This window comes from Aspergillus clavatus, genomic scaffold (assembly GCF_000002715.2).
Source record: "Aspergillus clavatus NRRL 1 1099423829795 genomic scaffold, whole genome shotgun sequence".
Taxonomy (NCBI): domain Eukaryota; kingdom Fungi; phylum Ascomycota; class Eurotiomycetes; order Eurotiales; family Aspergillaceae; genus Aspergillus; species Aspergillus clavatus.
The window spans coordinates 615,973-642,444 of record NW_001517104.1 but is presented as its reverse complement, the minus strand read 5'-3'; the positions used below and the strand labels follow the sequence as shown (position 1 = coordinate 642,444).

General features: G+C 52.2%; 8 protein-coding genes and 1 non-coding gene across 9 annotated transcripts, besides 9 other annotated features; 6 read left to right on the top strand and 3 right to left on the bottom strand.

Annotated features, from left to right (window-relative positions):
• Nucleotides 1–1,123: 1,123 nt before the first annotated feature.
• Nucleotides 1,124–1,161: a microsatellite.
• Nucleotides 1,129–1,161: a microsatellite.
• Nucleotides 1,162–1,963: 802 nt separating this feature from the next.
• Nucleotides 1,964–1,986: a microsatellite.
• Nucleotides 1,987–2,662: 676 nt separating this feature from the next.
• Nucleotides 2,663–4,383, top strand: ACLA_010900 (URC4/urg3 family protein; the record flags this gene model as incomplete). Its single annotated transcript, XM_001274088.1, has 4 exons — nt 2,663–3,001; nt 3,083–3,572; nt 3,638–4,230; nt 4,300–4,383. The coding sequence occupies 4 exons, from the start codon at nt 2,663–2,665 to the stop codon at nt 4,381–4,383; spliced, it is 1,506 nt and encodes a 501-aa protein (XP_001274089.1).
• A 269-nt stretch (nt 4,384–4,652) lies between these two features.
• Nucleotides 4,653–4,687: a microsatellite.
• Nucleotides 4,688–5,248: 561 nt separating this feature from the next.
• Nucleotides 5,249–5,270: a microsatellite.
• Nucleotides 5,271–5,457: 187 nt separating this feature from the next.
• On the top strand, nt 5,458–6,557 carry ACLA_010890 (Rag GTPase GTR1; the record flags this gene model as incomplete). Its single annotated transcript, XM_001274087.1, has 2 exons — nt 5,458–5,651; nt 5,741–6,557. 2 exons carry the CDS (start codon nt 5,458–5,460, stop codon nt 6,555–6,557), a joined length of 1,011 nt encoding a protein of 336 aa, XP_001274088.1.
• A 146-nt stretch (nt 6,558–6,703) lies between these two features.
• Nucleotides 6,704–6,736: a microsatellite.
• A 283-nt stretch (nt 6,737–7,019) lies between these two features.
• Nucleotides 7,020–7,050: a microsatellite.
• A 232-nt stretch (nt 7,051–7,282) lies between these two features.
• Nucleotides 7,283–7,319: a microsatellite.
• Nucleotides 7,284–7,319: a microsatellite.
• Nucleotides 7,320–7,510: 191 nt separating this feature from the next.
• Nucleotides 7,511–9,373, bottom strand: ACLA_010880 (AP-1 complex subunit mu; the record flags this gene model as incomplete). The annotated part of the gene is made up of 6 exons (XM_001274086.1): nt 7,511–7,591; nt 7,689–8,060; nt 8,150–8,639; nt 8,716–8,945; nt 9,134–9,262; nt 9,335–9,373. 6 exons carry the CDS (start codon nt 9,371–9,373, stop codon nt 7,511–7,513), a joined length of 1,341 nt encoding a protein of 446 aa, XP_001274087.1.
• An 897-nt stretch (nt 9,374–10,270) lies between these two features.
• Nucleotides 10,271–11,252, bottom strand: ACLA_010870 (mitochondrial 54S ribosomal protein mL57; the record flags this gene model as incomplete). The annotated part of the gene is made up of 3 exons (XM_001274085.1): nt 10,271–10,426; nt 10,546–10,778; nt 10,862–11,252. 3 exons carry the CDS (start codon nt 11,250–11,252, stop codon nt 10,271–10,273), a joined length of 780 nt encoding a protein of 259 aa, XP_001274086.1.
• Nucleotides 11,253–14,810: 3,558 nt separating this feature from the next.
• ACLA_010860 (succinate dehydrogenase cytochrome b560 subunit) lies at nt 14,811–15,622 on the bottom strand (the record flags this gene model as incomplete). The annotated part of the gene is made up of 3 exons (XM_001274084.1): nt 14,811–15,246; nt 15,443–15,533; nt 15,583–15,622. The coding sequence occupies 3 exons, from the start codon at nt 15,620–15,622 to the stop codon at nt 14,811–14,813; spliced, it is 567 nt and encodes a 188-aa protein (XP_001274085.1).
• A 2,240-nt stretch (nt 15,623–17,862) lies between these two features.
• On the top strand, nt 17,863–19,257 carry ACLA_010850 (putative RNA 3'-terminal phosphate cyclase; the record flags this gene model as incomplete). Its single annotated transcript, XM_001274083.1, has 1 exon — nt 17,863–19,257. One exon carries the CDS (start codon nt 17,863–17,865, stop codon nt 19,255–19,257), a length of 1,395 nt encoding a protein of 464 aa, XP_001274084.1.
• A 1,670-nt stretch (nt 19,258–20,927) lies between these two features.
• On the top strand, nt 20,928–23,204 carry ACLA_010840 (threonine/serine exporter family protein; the record flags this gene model as incomplete). The annotated part of the gene is made up of 1 exon (XM_001274082.1): nt 20,928–23,204. One exon carries the CDS (start codon nt 20,928–20,930, stop codon nt 23,202–23,204), a length of 2,277 nt encoding a protein of 758 aa, XP_001274083.1.
• A 210-nt stretch (nt 23,205–23,414) lies between these two features.
• ACLA_010830 lies at nt 23,415–23,485 on the top strand. The gene has a single exon. It is a non-coding gene; the product is annotated as a tRNA-Gly (tRNA).
• A 338-nt stretch (nt 23,486–23,823) lies between these two features.
• ACLA_010820 (putative inositol 5-phosphatase) lies at nt 23,824–25,227 on the top strand (the record flags this gene model as incomplete). Its single annotated transcript, XM_001274081.1, has 1 exon — nt 23,824–25,227. The coding sequence occupies one exon, from the start codon at nt 23,824–23,826 to the stop codon at nt 25,225–25,227; it is 1,404 nt and encodes a 467-aa protein (XP_001274082.1).
• Nucleotides 25,228–26,472: the final 1,245 nt, after the last annotated feature.

Below are 26,472 nucleotides of genomic sequence, written 5' to 3'. Positions count from 1 at the left end.
AATCGGTCGAACCGTCGAGCACAGGTTCACAGCTTCGGCAGTCTTGCGGGCTGGTACGACCGTACGAGAGCTGCAATCAGCATCAGTGGGCTGTCTCATATGGCGATTTATTGGGCCACCATCCCGTCTAGTACGACTGATCATCCAGCGAGGGAGCAGGTCTAATGTACGTTGATGTCAAAGGACTGTTGACTACATCTCAATATGGATAAACGAATGGACATTATTGGTGACGCTGACCAAGCCATGACTGGGTTGAACACTTCCAACTGTCAACTATTGTAATTGTTAGGGACAAGTAACCTCAGCGGTCTAAACTCCGACTACATACTCCGGAGTAGGCTAAGAGTCTGACATTGGTACTCGTTGTGTGACTGACATGCGTTCCTACATTAGATCCTTTGGCCTGCATATTTGTGCAGTACACTGCCAATGAACATGCATTCTCAGTGCATTGGACGCAGGATGTTGATATATTTTGGATCTGAAGGAGACTAATCGCAACCATTGGCGAGATTGTGGCTGATGATATATTTCCGGTGATCCCCAGGATGAGTACCTAGTAGCTAATCGCGAGATATATCTCAGCGAGTGTAATTGAGCCGGCGCGGGTGTCCAACCGTCCAACGCTTCAACTTGCAACAAGTTAACGAGTCCATAAACAAGAACAACAACAAAAAAAAAAATCGACAGAGGAAGAGAGCATATGCAGCAACCCCTCAAAAAGTACAAAGTCAAAAGCCCTGTGGACAAATAAACATGAAACCCGGCCGACCCAGCAGGATGGCCGGGACCGTGTTTCCCGTGTTAGCCCCAGCGCCCGGTGTGTTGAGGTTTAAAGACGAAGCTTGAAGGGAAGGGCCTAGGCGTCCTGGATAACTGGTGACTACTGACTACTCAATACTGCTGCTTTCCAGGGAGACTGAGCACGAGTCCCCTTACTCTTAATGAATAGATGCTATTGTTAGCACAGGGTTGCCAGTTTGCCACCCGTTAAGCCTCCTGGGTCCTGAATCCCGATATCTTTCTAGTGATCTCGATTCTCTAAGTCTCATTAGATAGCTGAAAAGCGGTAGATGGGTAGTGGGCTGTTGAGTCGATACTAGATAGTACTATGTATTCCAGTATCCACTGTGCAGTGTCCACTGTCCACTGTCCACTCGGCTGTCCGTGCCCCAGTCTCCAGTCCAGGTCCCTGGTCGATAGATACTAACTAGGTTCATTCTGGATGGTATTTTTTCCTGTAATGGAATTACACTGCGGGGTCTTCTCTCCTGGCTCCGAGGGCTATAGTCTATAGGTGTAGTAGATAGATGGAGTAGATCAGATATCATTCCATATATACAGAGTCTAACACTACCTCTCCAGGGACTATTATTATTCACCACAATGACATGGTTCTCATCTCAAGATCAATGAGTTAATCCATCCCCTGTCGATACTAAACACTCGGTAGGTGACTAGAGTGACTAGAGTCTAGACAGCTGAGTCCTTTGGCCCTTGTGTCCGCGGGGCAATGCGTTCGCCCCTCTTCCCCCTTGACACCGCGCGAAGAGGAACAAACAGCTTAACTCGGTGGATTTACAGTGGTCCTATCAACTACCTACTTAGGTTCTAGTCTACTAGTACTATCTCAGGTAGTGGTAACTGGTACTCTGTAGTTAAAAGGTTACTGGTAACTGACGGTGGACTCTGCACAGCTCTCCACCTCCCGACTCCGATGCATACTTAGTTAATAGTACTCCGTACTATTAACTAAGTAACTAACTAGATAGTCCACCCACTAGGGCCATGGCCATTCAAACCTATCGAGTATGCACTCCGTGCATAGGCCATATAGTAATCTCAAATTCGCTAACCTTCTATCTCGTTTGGCGCAGTCTCGATGCATCGTCCTGTCGTTAGTAGTTAGTCCGTCCGGCTGCAGTTAACTGTTCCAGAGAGTCTGTACGCTCCTGTTCCCCATACATACATACATACATACATCTACGTATTATTATCGTATCATACATGATACCTTATTACCTATTAGATCCATTCCTTACTGTCTTAGTCTGATCATTTGTTTTACTCATTCAATTCAATTTTGATTCCTCTTCATTATTATTATTGATTCATCGGAAACCAAATTTTCATCCACCCAGACCTAAAAAGAAGGAAAAAACCACCGAAGGAGATTAGAGAAGCGAGGACCACTAGTTACCTACCACTTACCAGTACTAGGAAGAGTACTAAGGACACAAACACCCACCCAACTAAACTCCCCGAGCCTCTGAGCCTCTGAGCCAGACAGCGACAAGCTCTAAAACTCCAAACACAAACGCTTTCTTCCTTCATTTTCCCCCCCGTTCACCACCTACCGAAACCCGCCGCAGATCATCATCTTTTTCCATTCATGTCAGGTCTCCTTCCGTCGTAGCCAATCTTCCGTCTCGCCCTTCTTTTTATTCTTGGTCTGTTGGACCCTCGTGTCCTCATAACTACCCTTTTTCTCTCAGCAGAATCCCTATTCCACTCCCCACCCACCACCCCTCCCCCGCCCTCCTTCGCTTGAACCCCTGTTTCCACCTTCCGACTCATCTGGAGGGCCATTGGTACTACTATCCCACCCCCTCCCTCCTTCGATCTCGAGATCACTCCTGAGAGATTCTTCTTCTTTGCAATGGGTCTCTTCAAGCGCAAGGACTCGAAGAATTCCATCCAGAGTGATCGGGATGAGCAAGATTCCTTCGCTACAGTGAACAGTGCCCGGACCTCGAATGCGTCATTGAGGTCGCCGGGTTATAAAGGCAGCGGTCTCCCAGCGTCGATCCCCGAGCTCCCGATTGCCAAACCGCCTGACCCGGCATTGGATCCAGGAGCCTATCTTCGAAGCATCCATGCTGTGCGCGAGCGGTGCCGCTTTGTCGCCGAGAAGGCGAAGAGAAATCGACTGAACCATTTCGACGTGGATATGAGCAAATTCACCGCGACAGCATCATACATCGTATCCATTATCAAAGTGCGCCGCTTTCGCGTCCCTCTTATCCTGTTAAATGCGCCGCTTTTGGCTCTTGACTAACCATTACCAAAATTCCCACAGAGAGACTACGCCCCGGACTATGCATCCATCCCACCCCACGGTCGCTGGCAGCACTTCGATGTGGGCGGAAGACCCCGTATCAATCAACTGTTGCAATCGTGGCCCAGTACCATCGACGCGCAAGAACGGACCCGGCGACTGATCGATCTCTTCGTCATCTCCGTCCTCCTGGATGCCGGCGCCGGCACGAAATGGTCGTACAAATCGAAGGAGTCGGGCAAGATCTACAGCCGAAGTGAGGGCTTGGCCGTCGCGACCCTGGAAATGTTCAAGAGCGGCTTGTTCAGCAGCGATCCGACAGAACCATGCCAGGTCGACGGCGCGGGTCTCAAGAAGATCACGGTGGATGTGTTGGCGAAAGGCATGCAACATTCGGAACATAACCAGCTGGCAGGCCTCGAAGGGCGAGCGGGGCTGCTGATGCGGTTGTCCGAGGCCCTGAATAATCAAGAGTTCTTCGGGGTGGACGCTCGGCCAGGAAATATGCTCGGTAAGATATCCGCTGGTCGCAACCTGGATGCGCGATCGTTCTGCTGACCCCTCGTTTGATTCAAGACTACTTGCTTTCCCATCCGTCAACCCTGGCTTCCTCCGTACCCATTGTTCCCATTACCACACTCTGGACCGTCCTCATGGACGGTCTCGCCTCGATCTGGCCGCCATCCAGAACCCAGGTGGACGGGGTCTCAATCGGAGATGCCTGGGTCTGCTCGGACATGCCCAGGTCCCCACCCGCGCAGCCGTGGGAAACCGTTGTTCCGTTCCACAAGCTTACCCAATGGCTGTGCTATTCCATCATGGTACCGATGTCGAAGCTCATGAACATTCACGTCGCCGGCAGTGACCTCCTGACGGGACTTCCCGAATACCGCAATGGCGGTCTGCTCATCGACATGGGCCTGTTGACGCTCAAGGAGGCCGACCTGGAACGGGGCCTTGCGGCCTACAAACAGAACGCTCAGATCAAGGGCCAACCGAATGTGGAGGTAGTGCCGCTCTTTTCCACTGACGATGATGTGGTGGTCGAATGGCGGGCCGTGACCGTGGGATTCTTGGATGACCTGCTGGACGAGGTGAACGGTCAGCTGGGACTGAGAGGCGAAGACCAACTGTCCCTCGCACAGATGCTTGAAGCCGGCTCCTGGAAGGTAGGCGACATTGTCTCTCCAGCGCTTGTGTATTTCCCCTCCTGGGTACTGACAAGAGTTTCTCTATAGGGTGGCCGTGAGATCGCCGAGGTTTCGCGACCAAACACCAAAGAGCCTCCGATCATGATCCGATCCGATGGCACTGTCTTCTAATCACGAGCATTCCATTGTCGAATTTTCTGCGTTGCTACTCCACTGGGGCTTCCTCTTCCCGAGCCTGATGATTTGCGGATAGCCCCTCACGACTTCTTGATGACCAGATGTTGAAATGTCTTCTACCACCCTTGACTTTGTTCTGTGCCTCTTCCGCTTCCGTGAAGCTGTCTATATATATATATATATATCCACTTTTCGATGTAGAGACCTTCGCCGACCGTTTTTCATGGCCATCTCCCATGTACTTTTCTTCTTTGTCTTCGTCCTTTTTTTTTATTTTTTTTTATTTTTTTTATTCTTTGACTTCTCTTTTTATCTTCTCATGGTGTGGGTAAAAGTTTTGACGATGTCACGGCCTTTGCCTGGTTCCCTTTCCCGTTTGACAGTTGAGACAGATTCGAATAATTATTTACAGCTTGGGGTTTAGATGCTCAACTATACATCTGCATATTCAATAGAGACAAGGGCCTTACCAAGGGCTGAATTGACTTGAGTTGTTTCCTCTTTCTGTTATGATGGCGGTTAACATGAATCCAAGATGTCTGCCGAGGTTCAATCGTACATTCTCCCAGAACGGAGGAATTCTGGAATCCAGATTGACGTCACCAGCAGATGACGGCGAATTGCATCAATTAATTGGTTTGAACCCGAGCACAGGATGGAGAATATCAGAGATGCAGCTTCAACCTTGAGAGAGCTCTGGAATCCGGGGCAAAATCCCCATCCTACAGAGCACACGTGACCACCTCGGATCATCGTTGACCCACCGAGCGATGCTCAATGACGGAAGCTGGTCTCCCATCTCTCCAGTCTCCATGCAGCAGCCGATCCTCATGATCAGTTCATGCTCTGTCGATATCGTACAACAACAACAACAACAACAAGATTTCATCGGCACTTATGTATCCTAAAGTCTTCCAGACATTGCATTCAACACGATAGTCCCTCTTTCCCGTGCCTACCATACTGAAGCTGTAGCCGAGAATTGCGGGGTACTACTACAGTACTACTGCTCCTACTGCCAGCGACCGCATCATCCAGTGCAGCGCAACTGGAGCCGAGCTTCTCACAATGGATCAACGCAAGAAGAAGAGAAAGGTGCTTCTGATGGGAAAGAGTGGCTCGGGGAAGTCGTCGATGCGATCCATCATATTCAGCAATTATGTTGCGAAGGATGTACGGCGGCTGGGGGCGACGATTGATGTGGAGCACAGCCATGTCAAGTTCATGGGGAACTTGACGCTGAATCTGTGGGATTGTGGAGGGTGAGTTCTTGATAGATTGATGTTGCTTGCGGGTTGTGGCATGACTTTTTTTGGGGAAGCTGACTCTTGGTCTTCGGGGAGGATAACAGGCAAGATGCGTTCATGGAGACATACCTGGCCTCCCAGCGAGGGAATATCTTCTCCGACGTCGCGGTCTTGATCTATGTTTTCGATATCGAGTCACGGGAGGTCGAGCGGGACCTCGACACGTACAGTGCGATCATCCACGCGCTGAAGGAATTCAGCCCCAACGCCCACGTCTTCTGCCTGGTGCACAAGATGGACCTGATCCAGGCCGAGCACCGGCAGCGCATCTACGAGGAACGCTCCGCCCTGATCCGCAGCCGCTCGGAGCAGTTCGCGATCGACACCTTCGGCAGCAGCATCTGGGATCAATCGCTGTACAAGGCATGGGCGGGCATCGTCCACAAGCTCATCCCGAACCTCACCGTCATCGAGCGGTTCCTCACCGCGTTCGCCAAGCGCGTCGATGCCGAGGAGGTGATCCTCTTCGAGCGCTCGACCTTCCTCACCGTGACCTCGGTCTCGTCCGAGATCGGCGACCTGAATCCCATCTACGATCGCCACGAACGCCTCTCCAACATCATGAAAGCCTTCAAGCACTGCGCAGCCCGCAACACGCATACCACCCCGGCCACCGCCGGCTTCCTGGTCATGCACACCAAGACCCCGCAGTTCAACGTCTTCCTCGGCCGCTTCACCGACAACACCTACATCTTCATGGTTGTCCCGCCGGGCGAGGCTGCCTACAACTGCGCCGTCCTGAACACCATGCTCGCCCGCGAGGGCTTCTCCAAAGCCGCGGCCGCGGGCTACGGAGACGGATTCCCGCTTCCGGCATCGGACTCTCCCGAAGGGAAACTAGCCAACGGTCACAACGCTTGATAGCGTACTCGGGGCTCCCGTGCCTGTCCATGGAGATGTGATCATCCCCTACCCCATCTCGACACCAGCACCCAGCCCCGGCATCAAGCGATCCAGACAACCCTACTAGTAACCAACCTGGCACTTCCCCAATCCCCACCCTTCACAAAAAAAAGAAAAAAAGAAAAGAAAAAAAAAAAGTTGCTCTTGGGATGAACGGCGTTCCGGTCTGAGAGTGATTCGTTTTTCTTTTACTGTATGAGATACCCAAAGCGTGGCATTTTCCGGGAAAAAAAAATCATCTCTCCCACTCTTCCCCTACCTCCCCCGCGCGCCGATTATTTATTTTCTTATATGGAATATAACTCACATATGATTTGAAAATGAACATAAACATGACGTGTAGCCATTCTCTTCTCTGCCGGCCTGAAACTCTGCAAGAGGAATTGGACTTTGCGACTGTGTACTTTCGTCCGTTGACTAGGATAGATAGATGGATGGATGGATGGATAGAGACACGCTCAATCCGCCAGCGCATACATACAAGTAGTACACAGTACACAGTACCTACAATATTACATATCGTAAACTCATCCAACAGGACGAATCTATTCTAAAATCCTGATCCTGATCCTGATCCGAGCCCACGGGGATGCGGGATACATGCGAAATATCCGTCCTACAACACATGACAGTGCATGAATATGAATATGAATAGATGAATGGTATGGGCTACGTTCTCTCTCTTTTTCTTTTTTTTTCTTTTTTTTTTTTTTTTTTTTTGAGTGGATCATGATCATGTCGCTGCGAGGGCGAGCGCAGGCCAGGATCCGAATCCAGCTCTGGATTGGATGAAGTACACACACACACACATACTGGCAAGGGGGCGAGGCAATGTCTAGTTGAGCTAATTGGACAACGACGCTTGGAAGGAGAATGGAAAAAGAAAAAGAAAAGAAAGGTTGAGAAGTTATTTATTGTACATCGGGCATGCGGACGGCGATGTCGCCCGACTGCGTGATGTATCGGACCCAGGGGAGGGAGGGGTATTGCAACTGCACGAGATGGTATTAGCATAAGCATAAGCATTGGGGATTCAGGTGCTCGGGATGACCAAGGGGCAACGAGATGGGAGATGGGAAAAGGCAATACCTTCGGCTCCGTGATTTTCAAGTACCGGACTTGGATACCGCTTGTCGTGAAGTAGGGGATCTCGAACTTGACGTTGATGGGCCGCTTGGCCTTGCCCTGGCCTGTTCCGCCCATGCTACCGCCGAAGCCGCCGGTCATGCCGCCGCCGTGCTCGTCGTCGCCCTTGACGGATGGCAGGCCGAGTTCGGCGCGCATGAGGAACTCCTTCCCGCCGCCGAACTGCTTGATCTTCCAGATGATGGCAGATTTCTCGGGCGCGTAGTGCACGGTTCCGATGTTGGTGCGGAAGCGGGGGGAGTCTGCGTCCTCGGGGACGGGGACAAGGATTTCCACGTTGTTCGCTGTGCTGCGGCGCTTGAATTGTGCTTTGGCCTTTGGGGAGTACTGTGTGTCAGTACTAATGTGACCGTGGAATTTGTAGCGTATACTTTGGCGCAAAGAAAAGGGTGGTCGGCTCATACCTTCAACATATACTCCATCCGGGAACCGGAGTGCGACTCCACCAGACACTCGACCCAGATCAGCGGTTTGACCTGGGTGTTCAGACGATAGCTCATGAGCTCGAATTCTCCATCCGGTGGGATAAAGCTGATGGTCCTGTCGTTTTCGAATCTGGACAGCCGCACGCACTGGTGGAACTTGACATCCTCCATCTCGACCGCCTTGCCTCGTGTCGCGCGGCCGGTCGTTTCGAACATGGCCTTGTCGTTCAGGCCGAGCCGCAGCTCGGGCATACCGCTCAGGTAGCACTTCATCTTGATGGCGCCCAGGATCTCGGATCGCAGGACATTGCCGGAGGCAGACACCAGGAGATTCAAAGATTCGACCACATCCAGGAAGACTTCGTTCTTGCGGTAGCGGATTCCTTCACTTCGCCAGGAGACGGCGTTTGTGACAGCAATGGGGGGTCGGGCTTGAATTTCGAGCTTATGCGACTCTTGTGTGATGTATCTAGAATGACGCAGAAGATGTTTCGTCAGTTGCATGTCTCCATGTAGGCTAGAGACATAAGAGGATGGCCACGCACTCTTGCAGGATCTTGGTCTCTGTTGTTTGCGGATAGCCGAAATCCATCATTTCGTCCAGCAGCTCGTAGATGATGACGAAGTTGTCACGGATACTCTCCTCCTCCAGCACCTTGAAGTATTCTGTGAAGACCTCCACGATCTTGTGGAGGAAAAGGAGGATCTCCGTCGCATTGGTGTTCCGCTTGGTCAAGGCGAGGATATAGAGGTTGCTGTGGCGGATGTAGAGGTACTATAGTTGAGGCAGCCGGTCTCAGCATCTTTCACGGGTGAATTACAGACATAGCGCTCGGCCGTATCATTCCATATCGCTTGCACTCTCCCAGCCATAGCCCGCCGACTCGAAATAGGGGACAAAGCGGGGAACGGGCGGGGGGGGGGGGGGGGGACAGCAGCGTAGGTCGCAGAGGCAAGACATACATTGATACCTTCATGAGAGAAGCACGGAGGAACGGCGGAGCTTTCTTCTTCAGCTTCGTTGAGGAGGACGGGGAATTTCTCGACCGCGGACATGGGAATGTCTCCACGATAGTTGCGGGCTAGAAGGGTCTACACACGGTGGTCAGCATGCGCGCTCCCCAGCATTTCACAGCATTGGAACGTAAGATATGTTTTGCGTACCTTGCCCTTCAAGTCTAAGAAGAAAATAGCGGAAGCCATAGTGCAGGACGGAGATGTTGTGGTTCAGGAGATAGGATGCGTGTGTCGAGGACGTCAAGGTCAGGGTATCAGCGGGAGCGGGTTTCAACTGTAAAGGCCAACAAATCCAATATCCCACATTCTGTTCCCAGCGCTCGATCTGCCTTATCAATATCCGATCGGGAGGGGAAGGTCCAGTGATAATAAAGTCCAGCTAGACACGCAGAGTAAAAGACCGAAATCCAACGCAAACTGCAAGAAGGAAGCTCGGCCAGGAGACTTGATAGCGGGATCAAGAAAGATGATGCCCGTTCTGGGTGTCCAGTCCGTCCACACCTGAATTTTCAGGAATCCAACCCCGAGCCCCACGCCAAGCCCCGAAGAGGCTTAGCGCTCCTCTCACGGGACACATATATATTCTTCGCTTCGGCGAGATTTTTTCCTCTTCTTTTCTTCTTTTCTTCCTTTGTACCATACGCTCTCATTAGACAGTGCAAGGCAGCACAAAATTACTTCGTGTGATTTCTGTACCCATTGTGACATTCTGTTTACTTTGGTCTGCAGTCCTCCATGGCTGAATTGCGATACAGAGTTGCGGAGACTAGAATCGTAATGAGGGCTCCATAAGAACTGGCCGGATATTTTTCTTACTGTTATTCGGGCGGTGTCAGAGGAGCCGTACATCCTTTTTACATCAATCAATGTTCTTTCCAATCAGTGCTTCCCTTTTTTTTTTAGAATACTGAGCTCTAGTGGTATTTGCAGTGATATAACACAAATGTCGTAAATAAAAGTACATATACGGCCGAAGAAAAGAGCCCCCAACACTTACAAGAGAACGAACAGAAAAGAGAGAAAGGAGACAACGCCCTGAAAATGCTCCTGCGGCCGGTTCCCAGTGAGTGAACCCCCGAGATTCTAAGCCGTCGTCTTGAGTCCCAAAGGTGCTAGTATCCGTTCCTGTGCCACCTTGTTGGCGACATGCCCGCCCTTCTCCAGGGCAATAGCACCGACGAGCGCGTACATCGTGTGGGCGAGGACAAGTTCCATTCCAGAGCTGGCGAGGTTGTTGGGCTAGAGAGGGGGGTAAAAAGCATGTCAGCCTATCTGTGTTGGGGGCAACTGGGCCAATGGCACACCCAGTTGATGCTGTAGGCAGGTAGGTAGAAATGACAGGATGATGCAAATCTCACCTTGCGAGGACTCCATCTCAGCACCTTGTCTAATTCATACTTCTGCGCGAGCTCCGCAAGCTTCGACTTGCTCATGAGGAAGCTCTTGGTGTTACCGGAGAGGTTATTCAGGCCCTCCAGGGCCGGATGGGCGAAGGGCTCGCGACCCAGAGAATCCGAAGCGGCAGAGCTGCTAGCATTGCCGGGATTCTGCACCAAAGCCAGAGAGGCCTGTAATTGAACGATCCGCTTCCCTATTGCAAGATATCCGATTAGCCCCCATTCCCCCACGGATCGCCGAGCCATGACAGAAGAGATGTATCATGCGAGAGCGCACCTATGAAAGCCAGACGGTCGTTGAAGCCTCTCCGTCCCTGATCGAAACTCTTATGTGTCACCGCAAGCCACTTCACTTCCTCCGACAGAACCTTGTCGCCGTCGGCGCCCAGCAAGCGGATGTAGAACTGATCGAGAGCCTTCGGGTCGGAATTGACGGGAAATTCGCGTCTCTTGGAGTCGAATCGCAGGCTGAAGGGGGCTTTTGCGCGGGGAGGCGTGTAGGACCAGCGCGGCTTATCCGCAACGTCGACTGGCGCTTGCTCGGTCGATGTTGACAGTCCGCGCCTGGGGATGAGTGCGGCGGAGCCCACGGTCGTGCTGGGGCAGGCAAACCGGCATGCAGAGCAGAAAGCGGTCCTGGCCGCTCGGGCAGATGTCAAAGATGCCATTGTGTCTGTAAATCAAAATCCTGGGTTGTCAAGAGGGAAAACCGTGACGATCCACCTGTCCGGGTTCTTTTTTTTTGTCCCAGCAGTTTAACAAGAGTCGGAGTTCCAGATGGAAGAATTCGGAGATATGGCGCTAGTCCTAAATGGGAGTAGCGCAGACGACCCCAGTAAACAGGAAGTAAATAGTCAACTTCAGCTTCACCAACCACAACTTCCTTCTCTTCTACAATATATCGCCTAATTACTAAAGACTGTCGAGTTTCCATACTGGGACCTGGCAGAGCCAAGGGCAGCTCACTATTTTGCTCCCAAGGAATGAGGACTCTTGACCACGTTCTATGCTCAGAAGTGGCATGTCAATCCGATAGACAACACTAAATGATCGATGAAGAACAGCATTGACCAGATTTGGTAGGCAAAGGCCTCAGCGATCTATATACTCTGGTCTTATTGCGCCAAGTTGGCCTTTTTTTGTTAACCACACAAGAGTCACGGAGTGTGCATTGCATATACACCGTACGATAGGAGCAGACGTATATCTATTCACCCGATTACTTGGAACCATGATGAACATTCCGCAAGTCACTTTTACGCCTAGGATCACCGGTCCATTGATTCGTGTGATGTCCCTGCAAAGAAGTAACGTTGTGGGAAAGAATGAGATGACAGTATGCTCACACTGGGAGAAAATCTCTTGATAGAATGGTAGTATAGTACCTTGGTCAACTGACCGCTAGAATTGTCATCGAGTGATTTCCTATACTTTCACCAAGGATCATGCTCAAAGCACACCCTAGAAACCTAGTGTTAGACGTCTCTAGTAAGCCCACGGACGTCTGTTCCCTACAATAAGTATAAATCGTGTTTTGGAGTGACAATAATGTAGTATGTTGGCGGAGATTGAATCAGCTGTAAACAGTGCCAAACCCCAGCTCATGATTGTGTTGCAGGTTGCACTGTGCTTGAGCAAGTCAAGGATTTTCTGGAAGCACTAATTGCCACACGCTGCCTAAACGCATTTCTCTCGAACAATGCTTGCTTCTGCCCCGCTTGGCAAGAGAGATTAGGCTTAAACAATCCTCCTGAAGTCCTGATAGACAAGAACAAACCAGAGACTGAGACGACAAGCTCTTGGTTTGATCTACAGCCAGGAAAGGTTATTTGCACCGCTTGCCATCGAAGCTCTATGGCCCTGCGCAAGAATGAGACCGTTCGGAGAGAACAGAACGAGGCCCAAGCCTTCTCCACGATGGTGCTGTGCAACACGACTCTACCGTAGATGGAAGCCGAAGGTTCGGCCACAGCAACCTACTATTGGATGAGGATTTCAGTCTTCGTCAGCTAGTCACACTGTTCAGGACTTGGGGCACCAGCTTCTATCATGGATTGGTATTCTGGAAGAATTGGAACGGCTCTTTTGTTACTCACACAGATGGCCTTGTCGCAGTCCAATACGTTCCTCTGATGGTGGACTTTTGCTCGTTGTGTGACCACAAAAAGACTTCAGTTGCCCACGTGCCTAAGTGCAGTCTTCATACATCACCTCCGGGATTCGTAGGTATGCGCACAGATCTGTTTGATGTCAACAATGCAATTGCTGGTGTTCCTGGAGAATTCTCATTTGGCGATATTTGAACCGAATTATCCTTTCCGGCTGAAGTAGGATAGGCTTTCCGTTTCCCCGGTGTAATTCGATGACAAAAAAAAACTTGAACATCCTGGATGTGTGCTTGTGGACTTCAGAAAAGGGAGGTCGGGTCATCACATCCGCGGGGACGATCGCGGGGAGCAAAACTGTTTGCTTCAGACGGCGATTCCAACATACTCCACTAACAAGGCCATTTTGGCTGTAAGTTTTCATAGTTCTCTAGGGTCAGATCCCGGCATTTTCCCGGCAATGAGGGTCAATGAGGTTCAAGTCTGAAGAAAAGGATCCAATTGATGAACCCAGTTGCTTGCAAAGGAGTACTCCGAGGGCATCCACACCTCCGACCTGTCTAGTTCAAAGAAGATGAAAGCCAACATAAACAATAACATTCCACTCAAAACCAGCCGTCCCTGAAGGACTGTTCAGATCCATATTCCTCATTCCGCTGGTGTCACTACCAAGTCGGGATCTGCAATCTGGAGTACCCTTACCACCTCTACAGTGATGGTACGCTTTGACATATGTAGAGCCCTGAAGTATTCTTTGACTCTTTTGAAGCCTTGCAATTGCTCACATATTGTCGTAGTCGACGGAAAGGGTCGGGTACGAGCAAGCCGTCTAACGACATTATCCACCCTCGGGCCCATGCAGAGAGTCAACGAAACTTCTAGATCTCTGAATCGGATACAGACACACTTGTCGTCTCTCGTTATAGCGTTCATTGTCATGTCCAGGAGGCCCCTTTCCGTAAATTGGGCAACCAACAAGATGGCGGTGTACAACCTGGTCGAGGATGATGCCCCTTGATGTTCGTGACTGAGCTCAAGGGGAAGAAGTATTAAAAGCAAGAGTAGAACCGTGATAGCTGATGGGATTTAACAATTGCTAGAGATCCGAGTCGAAGGGAACCCATCCACAGAGAATAGACCTGCAAAGAACAGCATTGGTGCAATATTCCACTCTGACAATATCCGCCCATCGTCCATCAATTGGAAAGTCGCCCTTCGAGTGGGACATCGTCTCGTTGATCTTCGAAAATGGCCGTCAAGCTGAATTTTTGCACCTTGCATGATTTTCAATCCGAATTCAGTCTGAAAGACGGCTCTCTTGATAGCCACGACAGCAGCGGAAACATCTCGATATGCAATTTCTCTGTCAACGATCCCCCGTCACCGAGACCATTCCCCCCGAATCCTCCTCCGAGCCCTGCCTGAACTGCTGAATGGAATGACACCGAGCGTTGATGTAGGATAGAGCAATACAATAGGTGAGTCAAATTCAGGGATTGAACCCATTCCGTGACGCACAGTACCTATTCCCTCGAATAAGGTAGGACGCGACTTTTGGTGTGGAGATCGTTAACGAATTACCAAACAAAGACCCTGAAGCAAACTCATACGATTGATGGTCTGAGAAGGAAGTCCGTTTCAACTGGATGCGAAAAATTGTTTATCTTTGAATTCTGAACCGCAGTGTGGCGTTGGGAAGCGTCGATAGAATGTTGCCCCGGGCTCTTGCACTAATGGAGGAAAAAGGATAGCGAAGCCAACTTTGCCCCATATCATAATCAAGCACTGAATAAACTAGCTTTCACCTGCATTTAAATCAGTCAACCTTTGATTCAAAGTTAATGATGAAAACATATGTTCAGGCTCCGTAGTTGGTAAGGCCTGGAGAAAACGTTGCTCTTAAAGTTTCGAGCTCTTCTGCCATAGCAAGGTTAGGTTGCTCTTCTCCAAAACCCCTACCAGCTAAGTGCCAAAAAAAATAAGCATGGCCTATTGATGAACCAAAAATGAACGTCAAATATCAGTAATCATTTGACCGGTATGGAATATATTGTAAAGGAAACACATTTTCAGAAAAAATCACAACTCAAAGGTATGGGATACAATCAGACAGGACAGAAATCACAGAAAAGCAAGAGTGAGCACGCTAACAGCGGTCAAGCCCACCACGGTCCAGCCAGACTTGATGACCTGCTGGTTGGTCATTCCCCGACCAAGATCCCAAACCAAGTGACGCACACCGTTCAGGCAGTGATAGACGAAGGGGAAGGCAGCGGTGCTCTTGAGCAGAACCTTGGCGGCGAGGGGAAGAGCTCCAAAGGCGGCAACAAGGGAAGCTGATTCCAGGTGCCAGCCGAACAGGGGAGCAGCCAAGTATGCGGTTGCGAAGAGGTACAGAGAGCCGGACAGGGCAACGCCGGTGATACGGTGAAGACTGGAGCCGATCCAGGTGATCTGAGGTCGGTAGATAGAAAGGTGGGGAGCAACAGGACGGTTCAGGCGCTGCTGGGCGAGGATCTTGGATTCATCGGCGGGGCTTGTGGTGGTAACGGCGAATCTGAATGAACAAATCAGTATATCCATCCTCCAAGAGCTGCGATTCCCTTCTGATGTATCGCTTTGAGATGCCTCCGAGCTGAATTCTCAATTATCGCATGACGTAGCGGCCAGTATTCTCGATATCCGACGGCGGCATTGTCGGAGGGTCGATTCAGAAACATGGAGCGGGATTTCGAAGTCACAACCCGACTCACCTCTTCTGCATGGTTCTTCCCGTAGCAACAGCAGCGGGAGAAGCGGCGTTCATCAGAGACCAGCGCATGGCATAGGGCTGCTGGACGGCAACTGCGGCACGATTAGCGAATTCCAGCAACCCTCAAATGGCTACACATACGCCGCCGCAGCGATTGTTGAGCAATCTTCTGAGAGATCATATTGACGTGGTTGATCCCGAGTTAACGGTGCAGACGTTCAAAGCCAGGCAAGACGCTCGATCGGTCGTAATCGTCGTCCAAGGAAGAAACTCGCCCTCGAAGTTCGGACCTTCTCGTAGCGGTTCGGATTCACGGGATGCTCAACCTCGGGCTAGGCTCAAGTCACGGGATCCGGCCTTGTTGTCCACCAGCCAGCCAATCACACCGGGCGGATTACCCAGTCGGAAGATTCTTCTTCCATTCCACCAGCGCTCACCGCCCACGGGTTCCGGATCTCTCTTTTCTGTGCGATTATTTTCTCGTTTTCTCCTTCTTCCTTTCCTTTCCTTCTCCTTAAGGGTCTCAGCTCACGTTGTCTACCATCTGGGAATGATGTCGACGTGCTAAGCAGGGTCTCACTGGTTTCGGCATTCTGTCGCGACCGCAGAGATCTTAGAGATACCTGAGAAGGAGATCTTCGTCCCGTCGTTAATCGCCCATTCTTTCCTGTCCATGGGACTAAAGGGTTTCATATCAGGGTTACATATCAGTCTCGTAAACTATAGATGTTTGTAGAGAAACCAGTAAATATCGTCGATCACGCTGTATAGCTTTTTATGCCCAGGTTGATTGCCAGAGGATATGGTTTCCAAGCGGCATGACTGGGAGAAGCAAGCTCGACCTGGGCTGTGCGACTCGCCAGACTGAGGCCTCTAAGCTTTCTCCATGGGTCAAGCTGGACTCTAAGAAAGACGACTATCATGAATTCTGAGTGTATCTGCCACGTACGAATCCACGGTGGAGTAAGTGTAATGGCGAGACATGTCGATTGCGATTTGCTCATCCTCCAAAGTCGCAATTTCGACTGAGAGAGGCCGGTTACGGAAAGACAAGTACCCAGTATTGTCTACAATAAATAAACCCATCCGTTGCAAAGGGACTTGGCTGGTGCTCAGCAGGATTTGTGAGAGGTATTGGAAGAAGTTTTGCCGTAGCGTTGTGTCATGATGTCTCTCCAGCCAGATATGGCAGAGCATAGGGCCTTGTGTGTGTCCTCGATTTTCTTGATTAACAGATATCCAGCACCTATCAAGCCGTCCGCAGAAGCCACCATCCTGCTTGGATGGCAGGCATAGCATGTAGGCACCGAGAATCCGAGCCAGGATAGTACCCGACGGCGTAGAAGCTGGAAATAACGGCTCAGAAGAGGTAGATTCTCAACCCGAGCGAACTAATTCAATTCAGTCAGCGGATATATCAATAACGAAGGAGATTTTGCGTGATACAGTTTCACCCGTGGAATTAGCGAAGCCGTATAGTCGACGAATAGGCACATCTGGGCAGTTTGCTTGGAGCCATGCATATGCACCGGTCTCGCATTGAATCTTTTTTAGTCTCCCCTGGTGCATCCTGGTGGGGTCCTATACTACACAGTACTAACATAGCACTACTCTATGGGTCTCTGATTAAGCATATTCTGCCACTCCAGCTTTCCAGAATTTCTGATATTATCTTCACCTATACACTATATACACTACTAAGACTAGAGTGAGTGATTTTTCAATTCGCAATGATAATTACACCAGGTCCATTGTTGGCGCTGTGCATATCTTCGCCGGGGGAGGTGTTGTAGAGCTCCCTGTGAGAAACTATATGAGGCATTTCGACTACCCAAGCATCTACCTATCGATGTCCGCATCGCCGTGACAATGACCGTCTCCGTCTGCTGGGTTGATATCCATAAATCAGAAGTTTACAAACCGGCGAATACGTAGAAGTAGTGTGGACATTCGCGCCATGTAACAGGGTGGTTGGCAGCGTCGACAAAGCTCCTCAGTCGCCTGGCAATAATATATATACATATATATACTTCTCAAGGCGTTGCATTCTAGTTCTGAGCTATTTATCAAATGAACAACGAAGAATTCAGCTTAGAGTCCCAGTCCTAGCCCCAGTGGCACGGTAAGGATAAAGATAGAACGTGCGCTCATGCATACATCTTTGACTCACTCATGAGTCACCGGCACGAGTTCAAGGCTGCAATTGACCAGTAGAATGACACATTCAATTTTCAAGGAAACAAGGCATCTACTCTGTGTACTCTGTAATCAGAGACACGGGATTGTTTCAAGTATTGCACGAGTGGAAGATTATCTCTACGTTATATTCAGCGCCCCTACTACTTAAATCTCAATCCTATCCACCAGATTGACAATGCCACTCCTCCACAATTCTGCGTATACTCAACCACCCGACCCAAAATGTCCAACTCGTCTTCCAAAAAAGCACGAGCCATCTACCTGGACGGCCGCACCCTTGAAGGAGGAGGCCAGCTGGTACGCATCGCCATCGCCTTGTCCACCATCACCGGCCACCCCATCACCATCGACCATATCCGAGGAAACCGTAGCGGCAAACAAGGCTTGAAGGGGTCACACCTCGCTGCCATCGAGTACCTGGCCGACGTGAGCAAGAGCCAAGTCGCCGGCGCCAAGATCGGGTCCATGTCGCTGACGTTTCGTCCGCCGCGGAAACCCCTAGCGCTCACGAAGACCGACATCGACATCCGTCTTACCACCGCGGGATCGATCTTCCTGGTTTTCCAGGCCCTGTATCCGTATCTTTTATACACCGGAGGGATATCCTCCGACGAGAACCCGCAGCCGCAGCCTATCCGCATGAGTGTCACGGGGGGCACGAATGTATCATTTGCCCCGTCATATGACTACGTCTCCCAGGTCCTGGTGCCGAATTTCGCCAAAATCGGACTCCCCCCGTTGGCAGTGCAGCTGGACAAGAGGGGATGGTCGAGCGGGCCATTTGATCTGGGGAAAGCGTCGTTTGTCATTGAGCCAATTCGCGAGAGGAGCAGCGAGACATGCTACGGCTTCCCATCCGTCGACCTCAATAGGCACAAAAGAGGCCGAGTTACGCAGATCGATATCACCGTTCTGGCGCCGGATAGCCCCGTCTCTGTGGCCTCGGGCTCCAGGCAAGATCGGAGGGCCCATTTAAACCAGGCGAACAGAGAACCGAGCTATCCCCAGCCCGATGAGGTGGATGAACCGACGACTCGTCAATTTATCCAGGATGAGATTGTGCGTCTCCTCCGTGCTCGACTGGGGAAACTTGCCGCGTCGATTTTCAAGAGGAAATCACCGGATGCATTGGAGCCACTGCCTGGACTCATACATTCCGACGACCACCCCACCTCCGACCCAGTCCCCATCACCATCCACACCTCGGAAACGACCCACCACCACTCACATATCTACCTCCTCATTGTAGCACATACATCGCGAGGATTCAAGCTAGGAAGGGACACACTCTTCGGCGCGCAGACAAGGGTGTCGCGTCGCAAGACTGACCAACCAAGAGTCAACGCGAGAAGCCACGCGGTGGAACTGGCTGAGAGGTGTGTGGATGGGTTTGTGCGGCAGCTGTACGATCCGCGATTGCAGGGTGCGCAGGAAGGGCGCCTGCCCTGTGTGGATGAGTATATGAGGGACCAGTTGGTTATCTTCGAGGCGTTGGGAAGATCGCTCAGCTCGGGGAGTGAGGTTGACCGTCATGAACGAACGAGCCATACCCTCCACACGAAAACGGCGCGGTGGGTGTGTGAACAGATGCTGGATGGGGAGGGGGGTATACTCTGACCAATGCAGGTATCTATCTAATTTATGCTAGATATGCCGAATATGGATATGCCTTCCCATGGGTGTTACTATCCCCATCTTTAGGACCAACGGGGGTGAGAAGCCCAATAGAGATGTGTATACCGCTACAAAGAATATAGCAATCCAACATCGACTAGGCTCATGCAGATGAGGAATCATGATGATATCACCATCCGGATCGGCGATACAAGCAATGAAGATCACTCAGCTCACCATATGTCAGTGGCTTAATAGTCAATAATCTGTTCTAGTAAGGCATGAGTATCCAAGTAGATCCATGAGCGGCCGTCTTGCCTAAAACGACAATCCGAAGGAGTATGCTCCATTATGTAGCTCCAGAATCTAGTGATGCACGATGATGTTGAAGCGCAGATGTGAGCTGTCATTTAGCAGTATATAACAGCCATCCTTGATTCAACCTCATAAGTCGGAGGATTTCTTGTTGGATATGGAGAGGGAACGGGAAGCGGACGTGGCAGTGATTGCCCATATGCATAAATGGTGTTTCGTAATAATGCATGTTATTATGCAAGCCAGGTTCGTGATCCTTCATCCTTGGGCTCGGATGGTGGCAATCCATGGCTTCATCTGATCGCCAACTGCGGTTCAGGCACTTCCCTCGCCTCTGATCAGAGTCGAGACTCGAGACTCGAGAGTCGAGACTTGCGAGAAAAATATCTCAAACACAACACGAGCGATAGTTATCCCCGGAACGAGACAGTTCGTCTGCTATACACAGTAGACATAGTTGAAGCGAGTAGAAGCCACGGCGTTGGGGGCGTCATCAAGCTTCGCCATTCTGCAAGGGTTGAGCCATGCAGGGCGAGGAGAATGTGTCAAATCATATGATGTGTCTTCATCTCTGATCAGATTCAGAATTTCAGATCGAGATGCATCATCCGATGGTTATGCCTTTTCTCTGGCATCTGCATCTGAACGTCCACCTACGTACTGTATCGAAGCCAACAACTGCGCCTGGCCAAGAGTTGCCGAATGCCGTTGACACGGATCCTTACCTAGGTAAGGTAGTGTCTTAGTGCATCTATCATTCCTACTCTACTGACTGGACGAGAGGAGGATAATGACAGGAAAAGCCAGTGGGTACAGCCCCACTGGCCGCCACAAGGTTTTACCATTACCAGCACGGCTTCTCTGCCCTGAAATGGCATCAATTGGCACTGAAGTCTGAACGGCTTCAGATAATGGATCGTATCCCCCGTGTATCCCCGTGTCCAACGCTGTATACACTATACACGTGTATTGTTACCCCGGCTCGAGAACGACTGACTCGTCTAGGTAGTCCCCACTACGAATAATTCATGGGCTTTTTCGCTCGACTCCCAAGTGCTGCGGATTCCCTCATCGTGATAACCTCCTTTTCTCTCCAGTCCCGCTTGCAATCTCAGATCGAGAGGAAAAAAAGGAGATACATGCCTCCTTTTTAGGCCTTGATGCATGGTCCATTTCTCCAGGACGCTCCGATCTTCAAAGATGCTCCGAATCGAGTCATCAGGCACATTATAGTGACCTCGCCATAGTCCTCATTACGCTCGCTCACCCACTTTTCTCTTCTCTTTTTGCTCTTATTTTCAGACTTTCTTTCTTCCCGTTTCTTATCTCTTATCATTGTTCAATTTTAAACGGCTAGAATGAGTGCAGGAAACTCTGATCTGCCGGGGGGTTCCCCCTCCGATATACCAGGACACCCGCCCACCAACCTCCCACCGTTGGAAGAGTATACCGAGACTCGCTCCCAAGACAACCACCGCGAAGACTCTCACCAGGAAACAACCTCTAATGCATCCTCCTCCGCCTTCACGAGAGACCGATGGCTCCATGCAACTCGATCCGTCAGAGAGAAGGCCGGTCGTCTGGCGGACAGGTTGGGCCGGCCGGAGGAACACGGGGCGCATGGACTGGGCTCTTCGTTAGTCCCAACCGAAGAGCTGGGCGCGATGGATGACGAGAAGCTGGTGGCGGTCTTCCGAGACAACAAGGACTCCGGATTATCAGATCATACGAAGCTTCAGATGGCGGTAGATGCCGAAGCTCAAGGGTTGATGCACGGATTCGGTCTGGGAGATCTTCGCCACCGCAAGCCGTTCGGGGAGGCACATCATAACGGCAACGAGAAGGAGCATGGGTTCGCCGAGTCCACTGCGACCACACCCGGTGATCAAACGCCGGCGGATGTGGAGGCCAACGGCCGTGCACCCCCACCATTGCTTGGAGGAGGAGTGCTGTCCGCCCTGCTCCGGCTGCAGGCGAATCAGATGTCACACTGTCGCACCGACAGCATGTACTCCGCTGCCGAATCCGATCGGGAATCGATGCCAGCGCTTTCGGGCACGGTAACCCCCGTGCCTGGCGTTACCTCCTCCGCGACCAGTCCGACTCCGACCAAGCACAAGCCACTGGCCTGGCACAAAAAGTCCAGGAACAGCTCGACGGCGTCCTTGGTCCATGCGTCCATGAGTATGGGCCACATCGGCTCCTCGTCAGCCTGGGCCAACGCAAAAGTCCCTCCGCCGGAGTTCAAAACCGGTAACAAGAAGAAAAGAAAGAAGAACGACGAGGAGATCAAGCTGAGATATCACATTGCCGACATCATCGTTCGTCAACGTTTTATCATGCAGCTGTGCCGTGCCTTCATGAGATACGGCGCTCCGACCCATCGGTTGGAGGAGTACATGCAGATGACGGCTCGCGTGCTGGACATCGAGGCACAGTTCATGTATCTTCCTGGCTGCATGATCATGTCCTTTGATGATCCGTATACGCGCACCGCGGAGGTCAAGCTGGTTCGAGTGCCACAGGGGCTGGATCTGGGTCGCTTGGAGGAAGTCCATGGCTGTTATAAGCGCGTCACGCACGACATGACCGACATGCAGTCGGCAATCAGTGAGCTGACGGAGATCATGGGCCGCAAGGATCGCTATCCCCGGTGGTTGGTGATTCTACTCTATGGGGTGGGCTCCGCCTGCGTGGGCCCCTTTGGTTTCTCCGCGCGTCCGCTGGATATGCCCATTATCTTCATACTTGGTTGCTGCGTTGGCGTCATGCAACTAGTGCTCGCTCCGCTCTCCGCCTTGTACTCCAATGTCTTCGAGGTCACAGCGGCCATCCTCATCTCCTTCCTGGCCCGTGCTTTTGGCAGTATCCGGTACCCTGGTAGCTCAGACCCGGTCTTCTGCTACGCCTCCATCACCCAGTCGTCGATCGCGCTGATTCTTCCCGGTTTCTCTGTCTTGACGAGCAGTCTGGAACTCCAGTCCCACCAGATGATCGCCGGCTCGATCCGCCTGGTGTACACCATCCTCTACTCTCTATTCCTGGGCTACGGCGTCACGGTCGGCACAACCATCTACGGGGCGATCGACCCCAATGCTACGCGGGACACCACCTGCGCGCGACAGAGCGTCTGGGGCAGCCCCTATGCGCAGCGTTTCCCCTTCGTGGCCGCCTATTGCATCATTGCTGCATTGATCAACCAGGCCAAACCGCGCCAGATCCCCATGATGGTTCTCATCGGGACTGCCGGGTACGTGACCAACTACTTCAGCACGCAGAAGCTGGGCCCTTCGTCGCAGGTCGCCAACACCGTCGGCGCGTTCACAATCGGGCTTCTGGCCAACCTGTACAGTCGCCTGTGGCACGGCAATGCAGTCAGCTCGACCATCCCTGGTATCTTCACCATGGTGCCCTCGGGTCTGGCCTCGTCCGGATCGATCCTCTCGGCGATCGAGTACTCGGATGCCGTCAAGAACGGGACAGCGAACACGTCCGGCGGAACGTCGGGCAGCTCTTTGACGAGTCTGGGGTATGGTATGATCCAGACGGCGATTGGGATTACCGTGGGATTGTTCATCTCGGCATTGATTGTTTATCCACATGGGAAGCGTCGGAGTGGATTGTTTTCATTGTAGAATGTTCGGGTTGATCTTCGGTCTTGATTTTGGGTATATTTAGGGCGTTACTAGAACTGCATAGGGAGTTTGGACGGGGTGTTGCCATGGATCTTCGTCTGCCATGTAGACTTCAATTTGCGAGGACGCTTACAGGAGTTCCTGAATGAGTATTTATGCATGAGGTACCTGGCTTATATAGCCATAGTGTGCCCAGGTTTTCAACAACTAGCATCATTGGTCTAGTGGTAGAATTCGTCGTTGCCATCGACGAGGCCCGTGTTCGATTCACGGATGATGCATTCTTTTTTGTTCCCTTGGGAGGTGTTCCCATATCCCTTCTCTCTTCTCTTTGGTTTTGTCACCTGGAATGATGTTCGTTGTTTACTGGAGCACTAACCAATTAATAATAACTCAGATGACTTGATGGACTGTGAACAGACAAAGAACAACCGTGGATGATCCCCCCACGGGGACGGGGCTGGACAGTAGTCAGTCTCAGTCACAGACCATATTCCATATTCCACGCTCCATACTCCACTCCTGGTGTACACCGCCCATCTCCCACGACGTCACTTATATATATGGAGCAATCCTCCTTCGCCATCTGCCCCTATACACACCAATCTTCAGCTACGACATGTCTACACACTCTAATTCGGAACTAAAGCCGAAGCCAGCAATGGAGAACCTCCTCCTCTACATCCTCACCTTCAACTGCGCCCGCAACCCCATTGACATCGACCTAGTCGCCGCCCACTTCTTCCACGCCCTCCCCCCCACCGCGGCCTCCGCACCGCACCTGCTGGTCCTCTCACTCCAAGAACTCGCCCCAATCGCCTACGCCTTCCTCGGCGGCTCCTACCTAACCCCCTACTTCGACGCCTTCACGCAGGCCGTCGCGCGCGCCGCCGCCGACCGCTGGCATGATACGCAGTATGTCCGCCTGGCCACGGACCACGTCGGCATGACCGCGCTGATGGTCTTTGCGCGCGCAGACATTGTGGCACGCATTGGCGCCGTGCAGACCGCGCGCGTCGGGCTCGGCGTCCAGCAGATGGGGAATAAGGGCGCCGTGGTCGCGAGGCTCACGTATGCGACCGCGGACGGCGAGCAGCCGGTCGCGCTTACCTTTGTCGGGGCGCATCTGGCGCCAGCGGAGGAGGCGTTTGAGCGCCGCAATCGGGACTGGAGGGGGATTGTGGAGCGGTTGGTGTTTGAGAGGGTGTTGCGGACACCCGGGGGGCAGGAGGAGGACGACGAGGAAGAGGAGGAGTCTGAGCGGGCGGCGCTGCTGAATTCGGACTCTACGGATGCGAGTGTGAGTGTAGATACGGATAGGGAGCTCACACATAGCAGCAGCGAGCAGGGCATCTTCACCCCCGCCGGCTACCTCTTTCTCGCGGGCGACCTCAATTACCGCACCTCCAACACCCTCCCTCTCCCCGACGACCGTGCGCGCTTCCCGCGGCTCGACACCGACGACCCGGCGCACCCGCTACATTATGCGCAGCTACTTAAGCACGACCAGCTCACCCGCGAGCGCGACCAGGGTCGGTGCTTCCACGGCCTGTCCGAGGCGCCGGTTACCTTCCCGCCGACGTACAAGTACCGCATCGGGGCACGCGACCCGCGCGACTGGGCGTGGACGCGTACGCGGTGGCCCAGCTGGTGCGACCGCGTGCTGTACCTCGAGGACCGGCCGCGGGTGGTGGTGACGACGTACGGGTACGACGCGCTGCCGCTGTTTCCGACGTCGGACCACCGGGCTGTTGCGCTGGCGGCGGCGATACTGTTGCAGGGGCGGTCGCAGTCTGACGCCGGAGGTGGTGAGAGGAGTGCGGCTGAATGGCTGGCGCTGGGGGCGCCGTTCCCCATCGACCGCGACTGGAGACGGAAACGGGATGAGGCTCGTCGCAAGGAGCTGGTGGTGGGAGGCTTGGCGTATCTGGGGCTGACCTGGGAGGGCCGGCGGCTGTTGCTGGCGATGGTGGTGGGCGGTCTGGGCGCGTGGTTCGTGCTGCGGTCGCTGCTCCGCGGTTGATTCTGTATCATTTCCCTGGGATAGTCGGTTGATCTCCCACCGGCCACCAGCACGAGGTCTTGACGCTCGAGGCTCGATCTCCTAGGGCGTGCCGATCATGTGCGCCGACCGGGGTTCCATGCAGTGTCGATCGTCTTGGTATTCATCTTGGTCTTTACTCTCTGGGGGGGGGAAGCGTGGGAATATCGATCTGTCTGGATCTGGTCTGGTCGAGAATCCTCAGGGACCTTGGCAGTCTAATCTATATGACACGCGGTCCGATCGCAGCCGACGAATGTCATGTTTCCGGGTTGAGGTTGAGATTTGGCCCCAACCGTTACCACTTCCCAGGTCTCGACTCCAACATGGAAGATGGGAGATGGGGGTACAGGAAACGGGAATACGAGGGTCGACCGTGTCAGTCGCAAAAATCCCAACCGTCCCACTGGCCACACCAGCGCTGACGACGGCTGGTCCTCCCACGGGGCCCGGACCGAACCAATCTCCCCTTTCTCTTGCGCATTGCGAGGGTTGTTTCGTTGATCGATCATGAAAGTTCAGTTGGCAGCCGAGCCACCAGCATACGACCAGTCCGGATCGAGAATAGTCTGGCAAATTCACGACCACTGCTGCGGCTTCCGCGTGAATTGGATTGGGGAGGCGAGGCACTTTTCGATAGAGGACTAGGTCAAGATGTCAAGATGTCGCATGTCTCCTCCAGTGATCTCTCCCATCGAAGCAACACCGTATCTATCTACGGAGTACAGTTCTACACTTCTACCAGTACCGAGTACTCGATCGACGCCTGGTGGATGGAAACGAAAATGGTGTCCCCTCCCCTCCCACTAGTCGGCAGGCAGAAGCAATCTAGATTAATATTCTCTATTACTCCGTACTCGGTAGTGATCTGAAGAGTCATGACTATCCTTCTTCCTCCAGAGGTATTTATTACGCGGGATAAGCCGCATGTCACGTCCCGAGCCAGACGCATCGATTTCGATTCCAGTTCCACCGGACTACTCGGGAAAGTGTAAAGAAATGAAGTGGTGGACCTTTCCAGCCTTCCAGAAGAAAAAAAATGCGAGATGGCTCTCAGCCTCTCGCATCCGGGACCGCCTTGACTGGATCACCTTCCATCCCGGCATGGTCCACTTTCTGTTAATGTGAAACATACGCCTCGTTCGGGGCGTATGCATCTGCCAGATCCTCAATCCTGAATCCTGAATCCTGATGCCTGATGCCTGCTATCGCCTAGAGCCGATCGCC